This window comes from Lissotriton helveticus, chromosome 6, assembly GCF_964261635.1.
Source record: "Lissotriton helveticus chromosome 6, aLisHel1.1, whole genome shotgun sequence".
In the NCBI taxonomy this organism is placed as follows: domain Eukaryota; kingdom Metazoa; phylum Chordata; class Amphibia; order Caudata; family Salamandridae; genus Lissotriton; species Lissotriton helveticus.
In genome coordinates, this window is record NC_136067.1 from 2,101,832,672 (window position 1) to 2,101,848,946 (window position 16,275).

A 16,275-nucleotide genomic window follows, 5' to 3' on the forward strand; every position below is an offset into this window, starting at 1 on the left:
GGAAAGCTTTCTCTTATAAGTAGAATCACATTGAATATTTCAGTTGTCAGTGTTCTGTGCATTAGCAGTGGTAGAGATGGATGAACCAGTGATTCTATCTGACAGTACTCTATAACTGCACCTTCACTACTCACCCCTCACCACAGTTAAAGCTCTCTGTGCAAGATTTTACAGAAATATTAAGACTTGTGTTATTGCATTAGAACAGCTTGAAGATTCTCTATGGTATAAATTCATGAGAGACTTTCTCCTTTCCTTACATCTCTATGTTGAGTAAATGCTTCTGTTTTCTGGCAATATGGCTTCTTCACTGACATCCCTCTACAGCGTCCACGTTGGCTGGGAAAGGCTTTACTGACAAACTCACCCCTGTGCAACAATCTTTTCTCTGAGTGTACAGAGTATATGGTTTACTTTCCTAGCTGCACCCTCTCTAGTGACACCCCAGCACAGTGCTATTTTGTTCAGTAATTTATTTGTATAGAATGTATTAGTTAATCTAGGAGGGAAACATGGGATTGGGCAGTACAAGACACTCCTAAAGGGAATTAGATTCGGGAGGAGAACAACTGTGTGTTTTGTTTGTGTGTTGTATTTGACTTTGTTCATTTATTATTTATTATTTATTTATTTATTTATTAATTAATACAATTTATAGAGCGCATACGTTTGCCCGTGGGGGTCTTGGCGCTAAGATTACTATAAAGAGTCTCTGAGTGATGAAAGCGTTTAGGCCAAGGAGTGTTACTGGTTAAACAGCCATGTCTTCACCAGTTTCCAGGACTGGAGCAGAGAGCGCGCCGATCGAATGGTTAACGGGAGCGAGTTCCAGAGTCTGGCTGCAGACACTGTGAAACGCCTGTCTCCCCAAGTGACCGTTCTGGTAAGGGGTACTGCTAACTGTCGTAACTGCATCGATCTCAGTTGTCTGGACGGGCAGTAGATGGAAAGCTGCTCTTGCAGAAACCTTGGGCCTAGGTTATGAGTAGCCTTAAAAGTTAAACAGAGTGATTTGAATCTGATGCGGTTTTTAATTGTCAGCCAGTGGTAGTTCCTAATTATGTGACTGACTGATTTAAATTTTGGAGTCCTTGATAGTAATCTGGCAGCCGCATTTTGGATCATTTGGAGTTTGGAAATTACCCGGGATTGTGCATTGGCAAATAAACCATTACAGTAGTCCAGGGAGGAGAGCACAAGTGTGCTCACTACTGTTTTGCCTGCACTATCAGAGAGAAATGGGATAATTTTCCTTATGAGTCTGAGTTTGTGGTGGGCATTTGCTACTGTCTGGTTGGCATGTGCTGCAAAGTTAAGTTTTTCATCAAAAACTATACCCAAGTTTCTGACCTTAACTGACGGTGTAGGTAGAGTTCCCAACGATGGAGGCCACCACTCGGGGGACCATTGCGGGGTGATCTTACCAAAAATGACTACCTCCGTCTTTTCAGAGTTCAACCTCAAGCAGTTGGCCTGCATCCATTCTTTGATGGCCAACATACCCTCTTGAAACAATGCCGCTACCTGCTCCCCATCATTGTTGATAGCGAGCACCAGCTGGGTATCGTCAGCGTAGGAGGTAAGGCTCATGTGATAGGATTTAATCACTCTCGCCAAGTCCAACACGTAGATATTAAACAGTGTTGGACTTAGCGATGAGCCCTGGGGAACTCCACAAGGTAAGGCAAGCTCTGGTGTCTTGAAAGGTCCTAGCGTAACTGCTTGAGTTCTGCTCGAAAGGAACAAGGTGAGCAGTTCCTTAGCGCTGGATCGGATGTCCAAATTTCCGACACGGTCAATCAGGATGGAATGATTGACCGTGTCGAAGGCGGCCGATAAATCCAGCATTATAAGGATAGCTGTCCCTCCATGATCTCTGATTGATCTAATGTCATCTGCAGCTTTAATGAGAGCCGTCTCAGTGCCGTGGAGCTTACAAAACCCGAACTGCGTGTCATCCAGCAGTTTGTTTTGCTCGAGATAATCAGCCATCTGGGTGTTCATTACCCTTTCAAGCACTTTGGCGAGAAATGGGAGGTTGAAAGTATTTGTTTTACAATGTTCAGTATTTGATGGAAGAAATGCAAGACATGGTCTTTGGCGTGTCTTATAATGAGGTCCTACAGATCCTAAGCATTGTGTGGATCCTTATGTCGATATTCAGCTAGGAGGCAAAGTTGTTAGTAGACTCCGGTGCCAAAATGACTATGCCCACACAAGAATCATTTCAACAGAAGTGGGGTGAGCGTAAATTGTTGCCACCAAATAGGTATCATATGGCAGAAGAAAGATTGAGTTGCAAGGTTATTTTGAAGATATCAAGGAAGGAAGATCTATGGTAAAGTGTATGTGGCAGTTAAAGACCTAAACATTTTGAGATGGTTTCATCAAGGACTGTTTGGCATGATCTTATGTACAGGAACCACTGAACAGCTAACTGTAGCATGAGATAACAGTGGGGTAGAGGAGTTATTAAACCAGGTCCCTAAAGTCATTTCAGACAAACTTGATATTCAATTTATTAAGGTATGGAACTCAAAAAGAGGTCCACTTAAAAATTACAATTGAATCACACGATAAGAATACAATTTGCATTGTGCAAATAAAGACCTTTACCATAAAATAGTATTTGTATAAGTCAAAAGAAAAAAAGTCACTCACTTTTAGAGTGATAAAAAGTATAGCAGCATTTCATGAGTACAAATTTGTACAGATTAAATCACAACCATATAATCAACAGAAGATATAGCTAGAAAAAGAGAGAAAAAAGAGCTTATATTGTTATACAGAAGAACATCCTTCGACCAAGCAGCAATAATTAAGTGCACAGTTTTGCAGTTAATAAAAAGATACTAGTAAAACGACATTAGAGAAGAAGACAAATATCACAATGAGATTGGTTTATAAAATACAGTTATAGTTCCTTTACCACATCGAATATGTGGACTAATTATGCACACTATACAAACAATACAAGAAAAAAAAAATGAAAAGTATGTAATTAGTCAAGCCAGCAATAGAAAAACTTTATTCAATCTGGCAGCAACAGTTCAGAGTTCCAGAATTAATTTAGGAACACTTTAGAAATGAAGGGGAAATAACGAACAATAACATAATGAATTGGATACAGTATAGTTCCTTTACTGCAACAAATGAATAGAATTATTTGAGTACACAATTTAATTGAGTACCAAAATAGAATAAGTGGCATATAATCTAGTAGTTGGACCCGGAGGTAGGAGGCAATATGATTAAATATGAATAAAACGATTGCTCCCATACCCCTTGTCAAAAGCAACAAGTTTTAAAACACCGTAAACTTGAAGATTTTCTTAGGGAAAAGGAGAAACTCATGGGCTGTAGCTACAGTTTTAATACTATTCTGTATGAACAAAGGACGTAATTAGCATAGGTGATAAGGTAGTAGGACTGGGCATACAAACTAAATATGATCAATAGTCTGAGGGCCCAGATAACATAAGACACAATATCTTCCTGTGCTCGCATGGGAAGACCAACTTGCCGTTAAGTCATTTAAGGTAAGCGGTTCAAACAGAATAAAATAAGAAAATGGCGGACCCTATGATCTAATTCCAGGATAAATATTTCTGGGCAACCCCTTATACTAACTAGGACTCCAACCACTATGTAGATAGACACATCCTGGAAGAATCCCCCCCAGCGATGGAGCAGGAGGGCAATATCGATGCTCTTAGTGGACAACTTCAGCAGAGACTGGGGAGAGCCATTGATTTGGTGGCACCCCTTCGGAGGATGAAGAAGGTGGAGAGAGGAGCTGGTGCTCCGTGGTATAATGATACCTTACGGGATTTGAAACGTGCGGTGAGAAGGAAGGAACGAGCATGGCGGAAGGAGTATGACAAGAAACCTGTAAGTCGAAAAGTACAGAGAAAGATACGCTGGCATTGGAAGAATTGCACAGAGAGAGTAATTAAACTAGCTATCAACAAAAGCTGGTAAAGTCCTATCAGACCACCCAAATGGCGGAGCCTCATCACGTAGGACTCCTAGACCTTGGTTTGTGTGCAAGTGCCCAGACGTATTTTGGCATTGCATCACTCAGCCATGGTCTAGTCACCAAAGTTGTTCATGTGGATGGTGTGTCTGACATGTGCAGTGCAAAAAATCAAGTGGTGTGTATAAAATGGCTGAACAAGCAAACAAATAAACTTTAATGGCGTTTGCCTGAACGTCAGGTTAAAAATTAGTGAGGTGACAGTGTGACAAAATCACTGTCTAACTTGCTTGGTAAAGATCAAAAATTAGGGCCAACATGTTTCTGCCATAACGTGAAAGTCCACTGGCATTCTTCAGGGCCAAGCTGGAATGCTACTGCAAGTACACTACTAATTGTGTTCTAATTAATTGTGGGAAAGAAAATTTTTCTACCAAAATTTTTCTACCATTCTTCAGGGCCAAGCTGGAATGCTACTGCAAGTACACTACTAATTGTGTTCTAATTAATTGTGGGAAAGAAAATTTTTCTACCAAAATCAAATCAAATTGGTCATACAAGACCGTCCTACCGCATCTTCTTATGTAGTCCACAAGATGCAGTTGGTCTTCCCCATCAATTTTTGGGAAGTGAGCCTCACCTCACCCGGCAACTGCTCGGAATGATAAGGCCCCGCTCTGTCCGTCGGTACCTTCGGCTCGAGTTCCCGCCGTGAGGTACCGACGGACAGAGCGGGGCCTTATCATTCCGAGCAGTTGCCGGGTGAGGTGAGGCTCACTTCCCAAAAATTGATGGGGAAGACCAACTGCATCTTGTGGACTACATAAGAAGATGCGGTAGGACGGTCTTGTATGACCAATTTGATTTGATTTTGGTAGAAAAATTTTCTTTCCCACAATTAATTAGAACACAATTAGTAGTGTACTTGCAGTAGCATTCCAGCTTGGCCCTGAAGAATGCCAGTGGACTTTCACGTTATGGCAGAAACATGTTGGCCCTAATTTTTGATCTTTACCAAGCAAGTTAGACAGTGATTTTGTCACACTGTCACCTCACTAATTTTTAACCTGACGTTCAGGCAAACGCCATTAAAGTTTATTTGTTTGCTTGTTCAGCCATTTTATACACACCACTTGATTTTTTGCACTGCACATGTCAGACACACCATCCACATGAACAACTTTGGTGACTAGACCATGGCTGAGTGATGCAATGCCAAAATACGTCTGGGCACTTGCACACAAACCAAGGTCTAGGAGTCCTACGTGATGAGGCTCCGCCATTTGGGTGGTCTGATAGGACTTTAACAGCTTTTGTTGATAGCTAGTTTAATTACTCTCTCTGTGCAATTCTTCCAATGCCAGCGTATCTTTCTCTGTACTTTTCGACTTACAGGTTTCTTGTTGTTTGTGCATTCATACTGGGGGTATTTACCTGTTTTGTCGTTAAATAATTTCCCTCTGACCCTCCCCTACGAGTAGTTGTTATAATGGAAGGAGTATGACGCCATTGCCAAGAAAGAATATATTTCTTCCTTGTCGACGTATAAATTAGCCATTCAATCTAGGAAGGCTGTGTTCTTTGAGGAAAGAATAGTTGCGGCTAGAAATCCGCAGAAGGAAATCTTTCGGGTCCTTGCTGAGCTCAGGACAAATGAAGGGCAAAGCACTGAGTTCACCCAGGTGGACTGTCAGAGGTTCCAGGACTTTTTTGTGAATAAGATCTCCAACATCCTGGGAGAAATTGCCGCAACTATACCCCTCGATTGTCCTTGTCCACCCGTTCCCCCCATCCCATTGGACACCTTACCGTTGGTTGAGTTCCTCCCAATGGCAAAACAGGAGCTACGTACGATCATGGATCGGGTTAAATCTGGCTCTAAGGTCGATCTTTGCCCTCCGGATGTGTTCAAATTGGCACTGCCAGGCATTGAGAATGAAGTTCTACATCTGCTGAATGCCTCTCTTCTCACAGGACAGGTGCCTTTAGCTTTCAAAGAGGCTCGCCTGATCCCTTTAATAAAGAAACCTGGATCAGACACGAAGTGTTTAAAGAATTTCCGTCCTATCTCCCAGCTGCCTTTTCTGGCTAAAGTTATTGAGCAGCATGTGCTGGCCCAGCTCTCGGGACATCTGGAGAGCAACAACCTGCTGGAGTCCAACCAGGCAGGGTTCCGTGCTGATCATAGCACGGAACTAGTTATGCTCTCTATTTTGGATGAACTGAGGAGTCGCGCCGATATAAAAACATCGAGTGCCCTGGTACTATTGGATCTCTCCGCGGCATTTGATACCGTGTGTCACGAACAACTACTGTCGCGGTTGAGGTCCTTTGGTATCAGGGGTACAGCGCATGCATGGCTCACTTCATTCCTGCAGGGCAGGACACAGAGAGTACAGTTGGGGGATTTGCTTTCCACTTCCTCCTCTATTACTTGTGGGGTTCCACAGGGCTCCGCCCTGTCACCCCTACTCTTTAATGTATACCTGCAGCCTCTAATAGCACTCCTGAATAGGATGGATTGCTTAGTGTACAACTATGCTGATGACACCCAGATAATCATCCGGCTGTTGACCTTTTTTTTGTATTAGCAACCACTAAACATCATGTCCGTGGGGTGTGAACCCTGATTTTAACTGAACTAGTAGACCCACAGATTAAAACTACAAACTACTTCATCTCCTTTTTTATTTTCCTTAACCCATTCACACACTTGATACACTCATCTTCACTCCACGGCCCTACACTCGCATTTCACATTACTGCTTGGAAACAAAAGATCTCTGGTAAAGAGCCTCTTAAAGCATGTCCATCAGGCATAGCAGCAACGGCTCGACGAGGAGCAAGCCCTATGACGAAGCATGACACCCAGCCAGGTGTGTGAGGGACCTAGTTCAAAAAGGAGGAGACTCCGGCACCAACCTTTGGACATGTATATCTACCGACTGATCCTCCAATTCTCTCTTCCTGTATCCTTAGGAACTGCCTACTGTTTTGATGGAAATGGCATATGACCTGCCACTGGGGACTACTTGCCCCTAAGGCCTATTGGCCACTCCTGTAGAGGGCCCACCAGTGTGTGCTTTCCTTGGGCAAGCAGTCACCCAAACTGGGATCACTCAAGGCAGTAGAATTGAAAATGGGGTGCCCTGAGTGACTGTTCACCAGAACCACCCCATTTCTCAGATGGGGCATGGGTACCCTTTCCTTTCTCCTTACTCTGGGACTTGTCTGGGTCATCTTTAACCTCCCCCAAACTCTGCTGGAGGGAACCCGCAACACCCTTCTTGGGGTCACTACCAGGTACCTTCTTGGACACTCTGGTACTGGCCCAGAGGTCCATCGCCCCAGCAAGCTTCCAGAGGTCAGTCAACTTACTGTCAACTAGGTTCTGGGACAACACTTCTGGGGAGATGAGGCATCAGGTCTTGGATGCTTGCGCAGGCAGGGGAGGCGTCGGTTCCGGACCGGAGAGGAGATGACATCACAATGGCGCCGAAACCACGGTTCTGTACGATGTCACAATGTTGATGGATTCTTGACTACCCACGACGACGATCGGCTCCGCGATGATGTTGTGTTCGGAGTCGCTGTGGCACAGCAACAGGCATTAGGCCGGCGTCGCAAGTCTGAGCAGCGCTCACGGCTATGGCAGGCTTATGAAGTCGTCTCTGGCATCGATGTGGCACGGCGACTGGGGTTGGGTCCACGTCGCAAGTCGGAGCAGCTCTCACGACGTTGTTGCAGATAACGGCGTCTTTCGCCGGCGTCGGTGTTGCAGATTCCCTATGTAGCACTAGAACAGCAAGTTTCAGATGCAGGCAAACAGAAGGGGGTGAAGTCTGGTATCCCTGAGACTTCGGTCAGGAGGCAAGCTCAAATCAAGCCCTTGGAGTAATATTCTGCAAGATGATGAAGTCCTTAAAAAGTTCCTTCTCCTTTCCTTGGTAATGAAGAGACTACGGCAGGCCAACTCAGCAAACAGCACACTGGCAGAGGGGCAGTCCAAACTCCAGCAGCTTCCTTGGTTCTCCTTGGCAAAAGGTTTGTCTTGTTCCCAGAAGTGATCTAAAGTCTTGGGGTCTGGATCCCCATATTTATACTACTTTTCTCTTTGTTCTCTGAACGCAGAGAGGCCAAACCAGTTCTGGTCTGTCCTGGAGCACTTGTTGACAAGACTGCTTCTTTATTTCCACAGTGTAGTCTAGGGACAATAGACACACCACAGGAGGTGGAGCCAGCATTGTAGAGGGAAGGCCCAGCCCTTTTCAGGTCCCAGGTGCAACTCTTCTCTCCCATCTAGAAGCAGATCTCTCTATTCAGCGCTGGACTGACTCACCCTGTCTCCTGGAATCCTCCAGCCCCTGTCACTCAAACTTCAGACACGGAATACACAACCTAGCAGAGGCAGGCTTGGATAGTTAGGCAAGAAAATACCAACTTCACTAAAAGATGTATTTTTTCATTCTGAGTTCAGGCATACTAAACTCGAATTTCTACCATTTTTCCTGGGTCAGTTAGGATTATAAGTTCTAATAATCAAACTGCCCATTGTGGCCTATGGGAACACATAGCCTTGCAATAGTGAAAAACAAAAATGGCTGTAATTCACTATTAGGACATGCCTCACACACCAGGGCATGTTCTACCTCATACTTACAATGCACCCACCTTACAATGCAGGCCTACCATAGGGGTGTCTGACATGACAAAAAGGGAAGGTTTAGGGACTGGCAAGTGGGTGCACTTGCCAATTCGACATGGCAGTCACAGACTGCACACAGGCTCTGCAATGGCAGGCCTGAGACACACTTTACAAGCTGCTTCGGTGGGTGGCACAACCAGTGCTGCAAGCCCACCAGCAGCATTTGATTTACAAGCCCTGGGCACACATGGCGCACTGTACTAGGGTCTGACACGTGAAACCAAATAATCCAATCATGGAGACACCAATTAGTACAACAATTTAACATAGGGAGCACTTGCACTGTGGCACTGAATAGCAGTTGCACAGTGCCCGAAGCATCTAACCAGCAAAACATATCAAAAATAGAGGAGGCAATCAGAAAAAATGGAAGGGAGACTCACGCCAATGATACCAGGTCTAACAAACTCCCTTGTCGCAATTGCTTATGTTTTCCCCAATTATTTTGATGCCCTGTGTTGCATGGTTCAGTCACAGGAAAAGGCTCCATCTTGTATTATTTGTTAGACTGTATGATAATGGGAAGCATGCCCTGGATAAGAAGGGAGGCTTCTTGTCACTGTCGATTTAACAATGTGTGTCACTGGGAGAGGGTCTCACTCACTGAACAAGGAACCTTCTCTGGTGTTTTGGTTACTCTTTGAGTCCACACTCCTTGATAAAAAGGGATCACGTAAGGATCATATGCCCTTACTCTGCCTATTGCATCTTTATACTGAAAGTGTAATCTAGAATCTCTTCAGCACACTTGTCTATATGAACAATGAAATGTCTCATTAAATGACACTAGATCCCTTTTAGATCTTTATTGCAAAGCAGATGCATTTTCAACTTGCCTATTATAAACTGTGGTGGCTGTGCTTTAGACCTTCTTATAGTTTTCTGTTTGTACAGTTTTATTGTGCATAATTTTGTGATTTTCTTGAAACATCGAACAACGTTTTCTTCTATCTCTCTCTCTCTCTCTCTCTCTCAAATACCAATAGATTTTTGTGATGAACTCTACATTTCACTTATTTAGTGTTTTTTTCCTTAATCCAACAGGTGAAATAAATGCAGGGTTGAATGAAAAAGGTGAAGCCATTAAACATCACTTGTGTAGGAGGTGATGTATAAACAGTATACCTCCAATTCTGTTCCTGTGCAGGCTAATGCCTCTCCAAAGTCTTTTTCTACAGCAAAAAACCCATACTGTCCAATGACGTCTGTACTTTGCTCTTAGGCATCAGCTGATATATATTGAAGATATAACACACTGACATACCGAAGCAAGTCTGATGAGGTGCTCATTACGAAGGAAGAGCTATACCCTAGTATCAGAAAGAACACACAGGAGAGAAACTGTATAAGTATCTAGAATGTGACAAAACATTTATTAGGCGGAGAAAGAGGGAGTGTGACATCAGAAACTTCATACTGGAGAAAAAAGACATATTGATGGACTGACTGTGAAAAAGTGTGCTTCGCAATGAAAGACCTGACGCTGCATCAGACTATCCACATAGAGAAGAAAACATATCAATGTATCAAATGTACTAAAGTGTTCGGATGGAAGCAAAACCTAAAGCTGCATCAACAAATCCCCACTGGGGAAAACCGTATGAATGTTTAGAATGCAACAAGACATTTATTACCAATGGAAACCTAAGAAAACATCAGAAGATCCACACTGGGGAGAAACCATATGAATGCACTGAATGTGACAAAGCATTTATAACCAATGCAAAGCTAAAACAGCATCAGAAAATCCACACTGGTGAAAAACGTTATGAATGTACAGAATGTGGCAAAGCATTTATAGCAAATGGAGATTTAAAGCGACATCAGAAAATCCACACTAGGGAGAAATCATATAAATGTACAGAATGTGACAATGCATTTATAACATATAGAGATTTAAAGCGACATCAAAAAATCCACATTGAGGAAAGACCATATAAATGTACAGAATGTAATAAAGTGTTCCAAAGGAAGAAAAATCTAAAGCAGCATCAACAAATTCATACTGGTGAGAAACCGTATGAATGTACAGAATGTGAAAAGGGATTTATTACCAGTGGAGACCTAATGAAACATCAGAAAGTCCACACTGGGGAGAAACCATATGAATGCACTGAATGTGACAAAGCATTTATAACAAACGGAGACCTAAAACGGCATCAGAAAATCCACACTGGTGAGAAACCATATCAATGTACAGAGTGTGACAAAGCATTTATAAGAAATGGAGAACTGAAGCAACATCGGAGAATCCACACTGGGGAGAAACCATTTCACTGTACTGAATGTGACAAAGCATTTATAACAAATAGAGAGCTGAAACAACATCAGAATAGCCACACTGGGGAGAAGCCATATCAGTGTACAGAATGTGACAAGGCATTTATTGTAAGGCAAAATTTAGTTCGACATTGGAAAGTTCACACGGGAGAGAAACCATATCAATGTATTGAATGTCACAGAGCATTTCTAACAAATGGAGAGCTAAAGCAACATAGGAATATCCACACTGGGAAGAAGCCATATCAATGTACAGAGTGTGACAAAGCATTCATAACAAATAGAGAGCTGAAGAACCATCATAAGATCCACACTGGGGATAAACCATATAAATGTTCTGAATGTGACAAAGCATTTATAACAAATGGAGACCTTAAGCAACATCAAAAAGTCCACACCGGGGTGAAACCCTATGAATGCATAGAATGCAACAAGGCATTTATTACAGGGCAAAGGTTAATACGACATCAGAGAGTCCACACTGGGGAGAGACCATATCAATGTACAGAGTGTGACAAAGCATTTATAACAAATGGAGAGCTAAAGCAACATCAGAAAATTCATACTGGGGAGAAACCATATCAATGTTCAGAATGTGACAAGGCATTTCTTAAAAAGTCACATCTAATGAAACATCAGATAAGCCACTCTGGTGAGAAGCCATATAAATGTACAGAGTGTGACAAAGCATTTATAACAAATACAGTGCTAAAGCAACATCAGAGAATCCACACTGGGGAGAAACCATTTCAATGTACAGAATGTGACAAAGCATTTATAAGAAATAGAGAGCTGATGCAACATCTAAAAGTCCATACTGGAGAGAGACCATTCAACTGCACTGAATGTGACAAGGGATTTATTAGAAAGTCACGTCTAATACAACATCAGAAAGTCCACTCTGGGGCGAAACTGTATAAATGTAATTCATGTGACAAGGCATCTATTACAAATAGAAATGTAACGCAACATCAGAAATTCCACAAAACATGAATATACAGAAAGTGACAAGACATTTATTGCAAATTAAAGTTTAAAAATACATCAGCAAGTTCACACAGGAGAGAAATCATATACATTTACAGAATGTGGCAAAGCATTTAAAAAAAATGGAGAGGTAAAGAAACATCAGAAAGTCCACACTGGAGAGAAACAATATGAATGTACCGAAGGTGACAGATTTATTACAAAGCAACATTTAATACAACATCAGAAAGTATGTACAGGAGAGAGACAGTTCTCACTGTAATAAATGTCACAAAGCATTCATGGCAAATGAAGAGCTGAAGCAACATCAGAAAATCCATGTGGAGAGAAATCCTATGTATGTACAGAACATAATAAAGTCTTCTGCAGGAAGAATAAGGTAATGCAGCATCAACAAACCTACCGTAGGGAGAAACCTTATTAATGTACAGAATACAACAAGGGATGTATTACTAAACAAAATTGTATAGGACATCATAATGTTCACACAGGCAAGAAACTATATAAATGTATTGAATGTGAAAATGTATTCATAAAAAATGGAGAGCTAATGTAACATCAAATATCTACACTGAAAATAGTACTGAATGTGGCAAGGCATGTATTAGCAATGGAGAGTTAAAACAACATCAAAGTTACCATTTTTTAAAATTATATTTTTATTGAGAGTTCATTGACTTAATAACATACAATATTATCACATTCAGATACATATTCCAAAATATTGAGAGATGAAGGGATTGCTTAGACTCCAAAATACAAAATATTACAATCTTATAAATGAACGTTTCAAAATACACAGTGGTGCAATCGTAAAACATCCATAATACAGAGAAAGATCCTAGTAAGTTAAAGTGAAAAGTACTAAATCAGGGCATATATTTACAAATATGTTCTACCTTTTTATACCAAATGAGAGAAAAAATAAAAACAATTTAAGTTAAAGTGCGAAGTGCTAAATCCGACCAGATACCTATACATATATGTTATCCTTTTAAATCATCAACAAGATGTTATCTTATGTTTCAAACGCACTCCAATACTTCTCATACTTTCTTATTGCTCCTGATCTTATTGCATATTTCTTTTCCAATTCCTGTATTCTGAACAATTTTGCCTTTCACGCATAAAAGGTAGGTACCTTCTCTGACCTCCACAATTGCAGAATTAAAGATCTTGCTATTAAAGCTGCAATAAACAAGCCTTCCTCGTGTGTAGAGGTAGCCGGAGAGCAGCCAAAGACTGCCGTAGATTTATCAAATGAGATAAGGGGATCAATTATAAATTTAAGATATTTCTCGATCTCCACCCAGAAGCTCTGGATATTTGGGCACTCCCAAATGATATGCGACCAGGTTCCTTTGTCTGCACAGCAAAAACATTTGTCTTCTATTTGCGGATATATATTGTGAAGAAAAGAGGGTGTTCTATATATCAACCATTTTGAATAGTATTGCATGCGTTTGAAGTTTCCCCCTCTGAAAACAACTGCATTGAGTTTATTAAGCCTATTCCAGGTTGGTTTAAGAATCTGCATAAAGTTATCATTGAGGAAAATATGTATGAATGTACAGAATGTGATGAAGTGTTCCTAATTAGGTAACTCTATTTTCCTTTGCCTTCTTTCTTGTTGATGCATAGCCAGACAGACTTTTGTGTGTGTAGTAATTCTCTAGTGGGATCAGTACCCTCTGGCTTTCGCAGATCCCCCTTTGAACCCAAGAACCTTTTTGATTTAATAGAAGGGCACAGGACAGTCCCTTCAGAAAGTCCACACATTGTAGATACCATATCAGTGCACTTACTGTGCCAAGCCATGTTCTAAAAAAAGCTAGCTAAGAAGACATCAGAAAGTTCACACAGGAAATAAATTATACGAATGCATGAACTGAATGTAACAAAGCATTTATTTACAAAGGCATACCTAGTGTATCACACAGGGTAGAAAGACATGACATGAACAACCATATCACAACAACTGTGTCCATGCATTTGTCAAAAAAGAAAGACCTAATGCAACATCAAACAGTCCACCCTCGGAAGAAACCATATAAATATATTGAAGTGACAATTCATTTTTTTGCAGGGCACAGATAATACAATAACAGTACTTCAACACAGAGGAGAAAGTTGTGATGGTGGAGAATGCTTATCACTGCACTCACTGTGGCAAGGCATCCTTTACAAAGGCAAAACTAATGCAACATCAGAAAGTCATTACTAGTGGGACACCTGTCCTCCACTCAGGAGCGACACCGTAGGAATATAACAAATGTGACAAAGCAATTATTACAAAGGGACTATTAACGCAACATCTCAAAATTCACACTGGAAATTAATGAAAGCAGGTGCTGATCCAAGAGTCCATATTGGCAGAAACAACGTTTTGTTGCAAAGCGCTTTTCACAACAGGAAACTAATGTGTCATCATGCCTTCAAGGGAGAAACTCTGTCTTCAGTATGACAAGGCCCTCATTACAAAGGAATAGCTAACTCATGATCAGAAATTATACACGGCTGGAGAAGCCATTTGAGTATTATAAACGTGAAAGAACATTTGCTACCAAACGCTCTCTGATGATTCAGCAAAAAGGCCACCCGGATTTAAGATGTACTGATTGTGAAGTCTTTCATTTGAAACAGTCACCTGCTCACTGATATAGAAGGACACAATACATGAACAAAATAAGGAACAAAGGAACAGAAACAGTGGCAAGCATCGTAAGCGCAGAAGGATTAGTCTAGAAAAGATCCCAACTTATCCCTTTCCCACAAAGGTGACAATATGCAGACTCCAGCAAGCATCAAACTTCGACAGAATGCAAATGTTACAGGAAGGCAATACATAGATGTATTTCCCTGTTCCCAGCCTACTCTGGTATTAGGACTGTTTTGGCTACCTAGTGCTAAGACCTGGCTCTGCCTATTTACTCATGTGAGATTTGATTAGTATGGCTATCCAGGGTTCTTATCCACAGTTACGGGAGTATTTGTGGTAATAACATTCAGAGTTTATCATTATCGTTTATCTTTGACATTTGTTTGTTTCATTAACACTGCTGCCCGGGAGAGGACAAGTGGAGTTTTCTGGTCAGATAGAAGTCAGATGCCACTGGCCTTAGAGGTTTGCAGCCCCCGGAGGACGTGTGGATCAGGTTTATGGTATTATGTGGGACCAGAGCTGCCATTATTTGTACAGACATTACAGGACCGTTTTCTGGACAACCTGTGAATAGGAGGCCTCTACTTAGAGCAGTGCTTACAATCTCCTATGTCACGTGTAGGCAACAATTGTATTCTTTCTACTTCTGTACAGCGTATTTTTTTAACAAGCTCATCTGTAATAAAATGAACATCTGCTGAAAGTACCTACTGCAATCCTAGATGTTTTAACACTAAACTTTCTCACACTGTAGAGGGTACATAGTTATTTACTTTTCTAAAGCGTTCTAATGTCCATTGAGGTTTTGCCCGTGCAATATGAAAAAACAAATAAATTAATCTGTTTTCCTGAATTGGGGAAGACAAAGCAAAGGTCTTATCTCTCCTTGAGCCTTATCCCAAAAGGATAAGCTTCATGGCCACCATTGGGGAGAAAAATGGGACAGGGAATCAAATGGATGATTATGTTTAGAGGCCATGGAGAGGGACTAGAGATGTCAGCAATGTTTACCCAACCCTTAGTCACATAAAATGTGAGCACCTAGAAAATAAACACCCTTAGTTTCTTCCAATGTGAGTAAATGGCCTAGTACCCCCTCAGTGTCTTCCAATGAAGTGAATGTGAAAGAAATTCATTAAATCCTGATCGTGTCTTTAATTAATTTTATTTAGAGGTTTTTATAAAGCACAAACATGACCCTGAAGAATCAGAGCACTGTACATAGGAAAAGATCGTGTTGGTTACATATATAAACACAATAGCACTTTCAACCCAACGCAAAAGAGACATTGTATCAATTTTAGCAGCTCTATGCCCACATGCTTGGATTGAGGTAATCTACAATGTCACTACTGGTTATGGTGACTGGATGAGACATACAGTAAGGTGTGCTATTTACAAAGCTGGCTTATGGTCACTAAGCAGTTTGACAAAGACCTGATTTCTGTTCCAGAGCCAAATATAATAAACTGTAATAACAAATGCAACGGAGCAGTACCACACTCCCGTCTGACCTTGTCTCCCGCTGGGCTCCCATGTAGCAACAATAATAAAAAGCATAATATTACTGAACCGTATGGGCCTATATGGTGACCGAAGAGGCACTGTGGGAAGAATTTGAACATTAATCCTCAGTCTTCTAATGGACAGAAGCGGAAGTTGATA

The 16,275-nt window shown here is 41.4% G+C and overlaps 1 protein-coding gene across 3 annotated transcripts in view; it reads left to right on the top strand.

The window, feature by feature from the left end:
- Positions 1-15,316, top strand: part of LOC144764049 (uncharacterized) — a 63,667-nt gene extending 48,351 nt beyond the window's left edge. For 2 of the 3 annotated variants that reach the window (XM_078650197.1, XM_078650198.1), the window contains exon 2: positions 9,726-15,316. In XM_078650197.1, coding sequence (XP_078506323.1) covers positions 10,230-11,954 — 1,725 coding nt within the window. In that variant the 5' untranslated portion in view covers positions 9,726-10,229 and the 3' untranslated portion in view covers positions 11,955-15,316. The remainder of the gene's footprint in view (positions 1-9,725) is intronic. The other variant, XR_013596303.1, reaches the window with a different exon arrangement.
- Positions 15,317-16,275: the final 959 nt, after the last annotated feature.